The 12,120-nt window shown below is 38.3% G+C and overlaps 1 protein-coding gene across 22 annotated transcripts in view; it reads left to right on the top strand.

Moving 5' to 3' along the window:
• Window positions 1-12,120, top strand: part of DLG1 (discs large MAGUK scaffold protein 1) — a 360,872-nt gene that overhangs the window by 276,204 nt on the left and 72,548 nt on the right. For all 22 annotated transcript variants that reach the window (XM_065557448.1, XM_005295637.5, XM_065557446.1 and 19 more), the window contains one exon: window positions 3,809-3,923. In XM_065557448.1, the coding sequence (XP_065413520.1) occupies window positions 3,809-3,923 (115 nt within the window). The remainder of the gene's footprint in view (window positions 1-3,808; window positions 3,924-12,120) is intronic.

Here is a 12,120-nt window from a genome sequence, read left to right as displayed (position 1 = left end):
ATCTTAATTTTCTCTTATGCAACGCAGGGTTGATACTTGTTACTCCAGACCTTGAACCTTCTCTTCCAATATGGAGACCAGCTTGCACTTTGTACAGACAAATTCACTTCTGTCCTGTGAGAGAGAGACAAATATGGCACATTCTGTGCTTTGTTCCAGGTGGGCCTTGAGTGGGCCTGACTGTTATAAAAAGGCAGTCAGCTGTGAACCAGCTGAGTGGCGAACAGCAGAGAAGCTAACAGAGGGAGTTTGACTGGGAGTTCGCCTGGGGAGAGCCCACTGAGGCTTTCATCTTGCAGTCTTCTCTGAGTAGTTACTGCAACAGCTGAGGAAACTCTTAGAAGGAAGGTAATATGGATGGTGAGCGATCAGCTGTTGTGACCTGCACGGATGTGCCATGTTTGTCTTTCTCCCACACTTCCTCTCTTCTCTCCTCTTCCCTCCCTCTGGTGCTGGCTTGGGTGGTACTGCACCTTACCATACACTGTCAGGGCCCCCCCCCCGCAGCTGATGCCTCCCTACCCACCCAAAGGTATGCGATTAACAGGCATTCAGTGTGATTAATTGCCAGCCCTACTTATCATACAACAGTAAATGTGTATCAGATGTCATGTATGTTTCTATTGCTGTTTGTGCTGCGTCAGTGTATTTTTGGAAGTCATTTAGCTAAATCAAGTATCAGAGGGGTAGCCGTGTTAGTCTGGATCTGTAAAAGCAGCAAAGAGTCCTGTGGCACCTTATAGACTAACAGACGTATTGGAGCATGAGCTTTCGTGGGTGAATACATGCATGCATCTGACGAAGTGGGTATTCACCCACGAAAGCTCATGCTCCAATACGTCTGTTAGTCTATAAGGTGCCACAGGACTCTTTGCTGATTTAGCTAAATCAAATTATTTTCATTCCTCCTCATGCATTATTGATGTGGCAGGGGATAGAGTACACTTCTCTTATGGATTTTTGTGGATTCATAGTCATAAGAGCATTATAAAAGCCTATGTAGAATAGAATTATTCCCATTTCCCTGGAACAAAGCACAGATGGGGGACAGAGGCACAGGATGACTACATGACTTGCCCAAGGTCATATAGGAAGTCTGTGGAAGGACAGGAAGTTAAACCCATGTCTCACTAGTCCTAGACTAATGTCCTAATCCCAGGACTATACTTGCTCTCAAAAACTCACTGATTTCTCTTTGGCAGTTCTTTCTCTTATAAACTACAAAACAAATCCAATTTAGCAAAGACAAACTCAAGTGAAAAAATTGTTTATAAGTTAAGAGACTATATGCTGCAAAATCAATAGGGAGAGTTTATTATAAGCAGTGTTGATATTGATAGAAACAAACTATCCAAGACACTTAAACCCATTATTTGTAAAGATGTTTTGTGTCTGACCCCTCATGTTTAAGATGGTGATTTAACACCAAATGAATTTTAGTTTATGTATCTTTCTCCTCTTATAAAAGGGAGACTATAATTTTATTGAATTATTATTAATATTTTTATTAATTTTGCCTAAAGGCTCTAATTTAGATTGAGACCTCATTGTGCATATAAGAGAGAGTCCCAAAAGAGCTTTCATTCTAAATAGACAGGACTCAAAGTGTGAGGGAGGAGAGGTACATGGAAGGAAGAGATTTGCCCAGGATCGCACAGTACATCAGTAGCTAGCTGGGAATAGAACCCAGCTGTCCTGAATTGCAGTCCAGTGTCCTTTCCACTACACAATGCTGCTTCCGTAATGTTTAATTCCCCCTCCCCAATATTTTGAACTTTATTACTTTGAACATGGACAGCATTACAGGAATAACTGCTGTTTATAGGAATTTGTTCATCTTATTGCAGAACTACTTCTGGGTCTGAATTAGGGTTGGTGAACTATTCAAATCTGTACCTGATCCATACCATTTAAAAAAAACTACTGACCACTTCTGAGGATCATCAGAATAATTTAGGAAACCATTGTTTGATATCATTATTGTTGTATGCAGTGTTGTAGCCATGTTGATCCCAGGATATTAGAGAGACAGGGTGGGTGAGGTGTAACAGAAGTTGGTTCAATAAGATATTACCTCACCCACCTTGTGTTTCTGATATCATTATGGTTAGCATGTTGGTTGATTAGACTAATAGAAAGCTATTTCCTACTTTGGCTAACAAGGTCAATGTGCTACAGAAATTCATTGAATTTTCTCTTGTAAAATATTCCATGTTGCCTGTTTATAGATTTTGAAGTGATTTTTCTCCTGTCTATAGTTACACTTGGTTATTCATGACTGTATTTTTGTAAAGATGAATGGTACGAAAAAATTCTGTAGAATTTTAATGAGATCACTAACATAGTGTTTAATGTGATTGTTGAAGAAACATTATGTTGTAGGGGGGGAAAAGAAAAGCTTATGATTTCTACATTGGGGAAGAGCTATTTATTATTATTATATTTCCCAGGGCAAATTTGATTTCCATTCTGATGAGGGAGGAGAGAGGAGGAGAGAAGTAAAAAAAAAAAATTCAGCTCAGTGACTGTGCCAGTAACATACCATAGCTCTCCCACTGTAGATTTGCCTTAATCTTAAGTCACGTGGTGTTTTAGGCAAGGTGGACAGTGTTGCTGTGGAACGTTTCTTTTTATCAGAAAGGTTTTAGAAGTGATCTGCAGATACTGAAGTCCAAACTAGTCAACTGAAAGAAAAATTGCCTTGTTTTGACTGGACATTTTATGCTAATAATATGTAAGTACAGCACTTCAGAAGATGTTGATAGTGAAAAGGATCCTATTATTTTACTGTCTCTATTTGTAGGTAAAATCAAGTGCATTTAGCACAGTTATATTAACACACAGTCCTGCTTAAGAACACAATCCGTTTATAGTAGGATTAGCATTGTGCATAATTATGTAAATAGAGTTGTTTCTAATGCAGATTACAAGTGGATCAAGAATTTGTAGCAAAATTCCTAGATAGTTTTTTTTTTCTTGTCTTTTACATTATTCTTTTCCCTCTTAAACATTACTTTAGGAAATTTGTTCTATATATTGCTCACTTCTACTGCTGAATGCTTTATTTGATTTGGAACACAATAACTCCATATAATACCTATCCAGTGCTATTTTCATTTAAGAACTACCATTTATTTAAGTAGTGACTTCATGTTACTAAGGACAGACCTTTTATTAGGTTTAAAAGATCATCTTTTGTTCAATAGTTTTTTAAACACAATAATAATATAATGTGAGGTTTTCTTTTGGTTATGGGGTAAAGTTTATCTGGATTAATTAAACTTTTCTTTTTTTGTTAATGCAAAAAGTGATTTTTGTATTTAATATAGTTAATTGATTTGTTTTGTTTTAAATAAAAACACTTATCTTTACAGCAAAATTCCACAGGCATTACAGTGAATTACTATGCATTGAAACCATCCATGTAATCTTTATGTAAACTGAATATTTAGATTTATTTGGTTTTTTTCTGAATTCTAGAATCCAAATTCTGGTAAACTGATGAAATCACAATTCATTAGAAAAGCATAAATATTTTTCTTATTGAAAATAATTTTTCATTATTTCTTTTTATGTTTCAAAGAACGCCTATTAGTGCAAACATGTGTAACGTATAATTTTAATAGCACAAAACTACTAGTAGTTAAAATAGCATTTTAGTTATTTTATTTAAAGAGGTTTATTTATATTTTAAAATTTGATAAAAATAAATCTTTGTTTTATCAAGCTCTCAACATCTTACCAAATAACTTAATTGCTGATATTTTGGGGAAATAAATGGTTCTGTGATTTTTTTCTCGTGTTACAGAATACAGTCGTTTTGAAGCTAAAATACATGACTTACGGGAGCAGATGATGAACAGTAGCATTAGCTCAGGATCAGGATCTCTGCGGACCAGCCAGAAGAGGTCCCTATATGTCAGGTAAGAATTTTCCTCCCCAAATTTCACACACATGCCTTTAAGCTTAAATACTTTTGCTTCTGAATTCAAGTGTGCATTCAAGTGTTCCATTTATTCATTAAATTGTACAAAATGCAGGTGCACAAAGGCTTCAGTGAGATTTGATTTACAGAAAATGAAATATACCTGCAAAAAAAAAAGTGACCATATATATCAAGCAAATTTGTTGTACTTTGCAAAACTATGGTAGTCTTCATCTTCTCAGCTACCTTTTAGGAGGGGAAAAAAGGTATAATTTCACTATTTACCTTACATATTGGGAATGTTTTCCTTATGATATGTGAATACAAACTCATTCAGAATCAGTTTTCGTGTAACATAGTTCCTTCAGCCTGATTCAGTTATATTGAGAAATCTTAATTCTCCATTAGTGGTTTCACAGTTTGTTGTATCATAATAATTTCCATAGAAATCAGGAGAAGGAGCCAATGCACTGAAGGTAGTAAGCTATTTTACAAGCACTAATATCTTCAGTAAATTTGTACACATGGAACAGGAAACACAAAAAATGCAAAAAGAAAATGGAACCATGAAAAGTGTTTCAAATTATTAGGAAATATGTGGGGTTTTTGCTGAAATGCAGATTCTTAATATGCAACTGAACTGTCATAGCAGCTTATCATACACTGTGACATGCAAATTATAGAATTTGGTTACAAGAGCATGCACTAAAAAGAAATCAGACTTTATTTGACCTGTTCATTTTGTAAGGGGTGATATATCAATATTAGACTAGTACAGCAAATTTCTGCTTGCCCAAGGCAATTTTACTTTAAACAGGTGAATAAAATATAACCAGTTTTTCATTATTATCAATAATGATTATAAAGTGTAGGCAAGTACATTTTGTGTTTGTACTGGTAAAATTTCATGTTTCTTTTGGAAGGCAGAACTATTACAACATTAGATAATTAAGACTAACTGACAAAACCTTAGTGTTATTCTAACTGCTGCTTTTCTATTTTCTGGTATTGTATCCACCAATGGCCCAGTCCTTCCTTCTTTCTAGTTCATCCTTTCCAATTCTTCCCTAAATGGTTCTCTCTTTATCCAGTCAGACTTTTTTGAGAAAATAGTTCTTTTAGAACAGTGGTTCTTAACCAGGCGTATTCCTGGGGGTATGCAGAGGTCTTCCACCGGGTATATCAACTCATCTAGATAGTTGCCTAGTTTTACAAGAGGCTACATAAAAAGCACTAGCGAAGTCAGTACAAACTAAAATTTCATACAATGATTTGTTATGCTACTCCGTATAATATACACTGAAATGTAAGTACAATAATTATATTCCAATTCATTTATTTTATAGTTGTATGGTAAAAATGAGAAAGTAAGCAATTTTTCTTTAATGGTGTGCTATGACACTTTTGTATTTTATGTCTGATTTTGTAAGCAAGTACTTTTTAAGTGCGGTAAAACTTGGGGGGTAGACAAGACAAATCAGATTCCTGAAGGGGTACAGTAATCTGGAAAGGTTGAGAGCCACTGTTTTAGAGGATATGTTAAATTTGTTTATAAAATTCAGGCTTTCAATGTAAAACTGGATGGAGCTAAACAAAATACTAAGACTACTGAGCAGACCTGAGTTAACGGACAAGGTAGGGTTTGGGATGAAGAATGAGGTTTTCTAAATCTTTGGTTCCAAAACAGCTGTGTCCCTAAATTGTCTCAGAAAAGGTGCCTTAATAAAAGAAAATCTTACACAAGTCCAAATTCACTACCACTAATTGTTTTGACAATTAACTTGGATTTATAAGTTCAGAATAATAAAGAAATATGTAACTGAAAATTCCAAGATGTATTTTACTTCCACCATGTTTGAGAAAATAAATACTCTTTCTCAGGTTTTGGAGCGGCATGAGAGCCCGTTCACAGCAATAGCGCCATGCATGCTCTGTTATTCTTCGATGGGGGAAAAATCTCTGATGACTCCATGCAATCTTGGGTCTACCAACCCTTCCTGATTTCACATCTCTGCTTCAGCAGTGCTGCAGATGAAGCCTTTGTAGAGTACATCTCCCTGGTACCCAGGAAATCCTTCTGCAAGGACTCCTACCACCCATCTTTCCTTTCCCACCGTCTTGCAGCAGAACCACACTGTTTGTTTCCCATGTGTTCAAAACCCCTCTATATTTATAGGTTGCTAGATATTAAGGCCATATAGGACTTTCCTAAATTAATTACTGTTTGAACTAAAGGATGTATTTAGAAAAACATCCAGTCTTGACTTACCAGTTATGAGAAGTTCACTATTGCCCTTTGTAAATTGTTCAAATGGTTAATTTATCCTCTCTCAAAAATCTGCAAGTTATTTCTACTCTGAATTTGTCTACATTCAACTTTCAGACATTGGATCCTATTATACCTTTGTCAGATAGACTGAAGAACCCCTCATTCAAAAATTTATTTTCCCCATGTGTAGATACTTATAGATCTGTTCAAGTCTGATCAAATCACCCCTCAACCTTCCCTTCATTAAACTAAACAGATTGAGCTCCTCTCGTCTTTCACAGCAAGGCATGTTTTCCAATACTTTAATCATTCTCATGGCTCTCCAATTGATCAACATCAATTTTGAATTGTGGACACTGGAACTGGATACAGTATTCCAGTAGCAGTCACACAAGTGCCAAATACAGAGGTAATATAACCTCTCCCTACTTCTACTTCAGATTCCCCTGTTTATACATCCGAGGATCACCTTTATACCGGTATAACTGCATCCACACTAAGATCTGTACTAATACAACTATGAAATAGTTACACTAGTATAAACACTGTGTAGATCTTGCCTTAGTTCAGTAGAATGTGACCATATTTACCAAAAAAAAATAATTAGTGGAAATTGATGGATAGCAAAACGTAAGGAATAGGTATTCAAGAATCTCCTACTTTTAATTACTGTGACACCTGTAAAAACTCGTACAGATACAGACAGACATCATCTTCCTTTCCAAATGCAAGCTGTAAATTTGTGTTATTGAGACTGTGGGTACTGTAAAATTATGATTATGATAAACATATGGTGAGAAAAGGATTAAGGGAAGAAAAAACAGATAACTATAAGCAAGAGAAAATAATTATGAGAATGAAATATATTTATACATGAGCAAGATGGAATATAGATTAAATAGACTTATAGTGGGAACAGTAATAGTAGAATATTTTTCACCAGTGAGAATTGCTACTTTTAATTATATATTTAATTACACATTTCCAAGAAACAAGACTAGATATGGAATTTGGGTCTTTTTCCCTCATATATTTATAATTGTATGTTTTCTAGATTTGCTATATCTCTTTGGCCTTATATACCAATCTATTATTTTAATATATGTAGTTGACATCTGCTTCTGTAGGATTAACTTTTTTGCAATTAGACTAGCCCTAAATTCAAAATGAATCTTATTCTTTGTTCATATTAGTACAGAATTTAAACTTTCATGGATTAAGATCCTAAATTCTAAGAACAAGTCTGTACTGAATAACATGGTTATCCTTCTAATATATTTTCCCCTTGAATAAATATACATATAGGTATTTCCATAAGCTATGTGTCTCATTGGATTTATTATTCAACCTTCATCATACAGCTAAGCCCAGTAAATTCTAAATAGTTTTCTTTTGCTGGGTTAGCTGTAGCCTGATTTAGAATAAAACCTACTTATGTTCATACAAATACATTCTTCTGGGTTTTGTTATTTATGCTGTGCCTCAAATCTCTGTCATACACTTATTTATTTATATAATTTACATGTAACTGATGCAAGTAATTATTTGTAAATGATTGAAGCTGAGCTTTTAGTTTTGGCTCTTAGTTCTAGAAGAGACATTTGTCCATGATATTGACTAGAGCTGGATGGAGAACAGTAATTCCATTTCACAGAGAATTTCAAGTTCTCCAAATTTAGTTTAGTTCCAAGTCAGAATAAAAACAAAAATTTTGAAATTCTCCTTAAACAGAATTATCGTTCTCCTCCCAGCTCTGCTGCACGCCCTAGGGTATAGTCTGCCTGGTTGGGCTACCCCAGCCATTAAAAGTCCAGTTGGCGCTGGGCTGACAGGCTCCCTACCCTGCTCCACACCGCTCCCCTGAAGCAGCGACATGCCCCTGTGGCCCCTACGCAAAGGTGTGACCAGGGGGGCGCTGCCCCGAGCACCGGCTCCACAGCTCCCTTTGACCGCGGGCAATGGGAGCTGCGGGGTGGGGGTGGGGGGCACTTGCAAGCAGAGGCAGCGCACAGAGCCACCTGGCCACGCTTCTGCCTAGGAGCCGGAGGGATATGTTGCCATTTGAGGGGAGCCCTCTGAGGTAAGTGCTGCCTGGAGCCTGCACCCCAATACCCAGCCCTGAGCCCCCTCGCACACCCAAACTCCCTCCTGGAGCCTGCACCCCCTCCTGTGCCCCAACCCTCTGCCACAGCGCTGAGCCCCCTCCCATACCCAAACTCCCTCCTGGAGCCGCACCCCTCCCACACTCCAACCTCTTGCCCCAGCTCAGAACCTCCTCCCAAACCCCTCAGCCCAGAGCCCCTTCTGCACCCCAAACCCCTCATCCCCAGATGGAGCCCCACCTCCCCCCATGCACCCAACCCTTTGCCCAGCCCAGCACCCTGTACCCCTCATTTCTGGCCCCATCCCGGAGCCTGCACCCAGAGCCCATAACCCCTCCCACACAACAATCCCCTGCCTCAGCCCAGAGCCCCCTCCCACACTTCGAACCCCTCAGCCCCAGCCCAGAGCCCCCTCCTGCACCCCAAATGCCTCATCCCTGGCCCCACCCTGGAACCAGCACTCCCAGCCGGAGCCCTCACCCCCTCACACAACTCAACCTCCTGCCCCAGCCTGGTGAAAATGAGCAAACGACAGAGGGAGGGGAGATGGAGTGAGTGGGGGCAAGCCGCCTCAGAGTTGGGGAGCCTGGGAGCCAGGCAGGCGGAGGAGTTACGAGCCTGGAAGTGTGGGCTCCGCTGCAGCCTGAGGAGCTGGGCAAGTCAACTAGAAAGAAGCCAGGTCGGTTTCCAATGGAACTCTGCCTGGCTTCCAGTAAAATTCAGCCAAAATTGACATGATCTCAAGGAACATTTGAATTTCAACAAATAGCAAAAAATGTTGGAAAAAATGTGATGAAACAAGTTCTCATGTTGACCCATTCCAGGTTTGCCATTGGCCTACGTGTATGTCTTAACTAGTAGCAATTGCAACAGAGTTTTTTAATCTAATTCAAACTTTTCACTTTAGAAAAAGGCCAGAAGTAATTTGTTTTTGAAACTGATTTACCTAAATAACTCCCGTTTTACTGATTTTATTCAAAATAATTTCTTTCCATCAATTGTTCCATATTTCTGTGCCCTTACTAAAATGTGGGTTGATGGCATGTTTCTTGGATTATGACCAGCAGAGCAATATCATTAACAAGTTAAGTATGTGTTGATATTGACTGCAGAATTATTATTTTTAATAGTCTACGTTTAATTCAGTTTAAATTCAGATGCGTCTGCCCAACTGCTGATTAGCAAGAGAGATTGTTGGAGGATTGAGACAGATAAGGCAGCTGCTGCTCTGATTGTTATATATTGTCAACAAAGTCTTCTATGTTGTGCTTTTAAATTTTACAGGGCTATTGTGAGCTCTGGATGCATGTTCTCTGGTGTGGAGTTTTAAATGTAAATAAATACGTATGTGCCTTTGTTGATCCCTCTCACCCTGCCTAAAGCCAGATACAGAACCTAATATGGTACAGTGACTAAGACTGAGTGATTAGTAATGTAGGAAGTATTAACTGATGGATTATTTTCATCAGACTATTGGAACATTTGTAATAACCGCAGTTTCTGAATGTAGTATTTCTGATATAAATTATTTAATTTACAATATAGTACTAACAACAAGGAAAAACCCAAGTTTGAGAGTAATGGATTTACATGTGGATCTTAAATATCAGGACATCTAAGAAGTACTGTGTGTTAGCATGAATGGGCGTTACACTGAGGCAGGAGTAGACTCTCTAGCTTTTAAGGGCAAGTCCAGTTTTTTTATCAGTAAAACACCATTACTTGCTGCTTAAAATCTTGAGATGGTGCCTAAATATTACAGTGATTGCTGGGTGAGGAACTTTTCTATCCCCACATTGTACCAGACTGAAAAGGAGTACGCTAAACTTTGAAAGAAATTGTAATTCCTGTTTCAGATATGAAATAAAGGATTGAAATTACTTAATGGAAAACTCGACTAAATTTAAAGTTGTTTATAAAATTGTAAAAATGTATAAAGCTATTAAACTCTAAAAGTGTCATGACCAAGACATGGGCAGTCTGATCTAGTGGTCAAAACAGGAGTTAGGCTGGGTCAGATACTAGGAGGTCAGAATCCAAGGCAAGCCAGAAGGCAAAACCAAGAGTCAGGTGTCAGGAGGCAGGCAAGGTCAGGTTACCAGGAAATCAGTAACATGGTGCAGGAACAGGAGCAGGTATTTCAGGAGAAGCAGTCAGATCCCAGTTGCATGGATTTATATAGAAGCTGTGGAGCAATCAGGACCCCAGCATTCTGCCAATCGGATTCCAAGACAGGAGTTTTCTGCTGGAGTTCAGCTTCTGTTTTGGCAACAGTTAGCAGATTGGAACTTACTAGCTTCTAAGAGCCCTGTGGACCTGGCTTCAAGACCCACAGTCCCTGACGAAAAGATAATTGAGAGTTTACAAAAAGGCTAATAATTTGTAATAATTCCCGATGATGATTAATTAGATTTTTAAATAGTTAAGACAAATAGCAAGCTAACAAAAAACCCATATCTACTCCTTGAATCACTGAAAGATTGTACCTTTGCTAAATAGGCTGTCAGTAAAGTAAAATATTTGTTAGAGACAAATAATTTTAAGTTGGGAAATAGACTGCATTTGGGTGAAAATGTAACAGGACTTGTTTACATGGTGCATTATGTTACACTAAAGGGGGATATATTCTAGCGCAAACTAGTGTGTTGCGCACTGACTGGCCCATGTGAACCCTGTAGTTGGGCATGGTGCATTATGCTACACTAAAGGGGGATGTATTCTAGCGCAAACTAGTGTGTTGCGCACTGACTGGCCCATGTGAACCCTGTAGTTGGACACTTAAAGCTCCCTAGTTCACATTGATGTAGTTCCATGTTAAACAGTACTTCATAAATGTATGCTGGGGAACTTTTAATCCAGGCGTGCAGGGCCCAAATAGGCCAGTTAGAGTTCAGCAAGCTAGTGCACATTAGAATTTACACTTCTCTAGTGTGGACCAATGCACCATGTAGCCCTTAATTGCACAGCTCCCAGAATATGATCAGTAGCAATATTGACAAACAGTTGTTAGAAGGACAATACACACATTAATTTGCACTTCTAACATTCCGGCTGTTCACATGACACATTCAGTTTCACTCAGTTACTATCTTCAGTGTTACATCTATGTGTTTTGAGAGGAGAGAGATATCCTATATCCTTCTCAAAAACTGTTTTCATTAGCTCCATGCTTGCATCTGAGCTCCATCTTTTCACCCTCTTGCTCCACCCAGGAAGTGTATAAAGTATGGAGTGAAAAAATTGGGACTGAATTACAGTTTTAGCATCAAGTCACTGATAACTTTCAAGAAAATTAAGTTGTCAGCGATAATGCTGCAAATGTCATCTGTTCATGTTGTGACACTACTTTCACTCCAGCCCTCAAAATCATCAGACCTATGCAATCTGTGGTATTTAAATGAGGGAATTTTGCACACTACAATGAAAGCCCAGAGTTAGCAGAACTCAAGTTAGCAGACCCTGTGTTTGCTAACCAAGAGCTTGACTGTCTACACTCATTTGTAAGATTAAGATGTTGTCATGGTTATTTTTAGTGAAAGTCTCTCCTCACTCTGAAAATGCTTGAAATGGCTGAGACAGTCACTGATGAGGTCATAACTGCACTGGAAGTGTTCATGTGCTGAGTTTACCATTTGAAGACCAACATTATAACGCTTTCAGAGCTATGATGGTGGATGTTTTCCAAGAAGCGATCAGAGAAAAATTGCCACTGACCAGGGGTGCATTTATACCTGCTATCAAGACAGCAAATTGTCAAGCAATGGAATGGCTCTGGAATGATTGAGCACAGCCTTATTCGTCAAGGATGGGTCTTGGAGGATGAA

Source organism: Chrysemys picta, chromosome 9, assembly GCF_011386835.1.
Source record: "Chrysemys picta bellii isolate R12L10 chromosome 9, ASM1138683v2, whole genome shotgun sequence".
In the NCBI taxonomy this organism is placed as follows: domain Eukaryota; kingdom Metazoa; phylum Chordata; order Testudines; family Emydidae; genus Chrysemys; species Chrysemys picta.
This window is presented reverse-complemented; position numbering and strand designations above follow the sequence as displayed.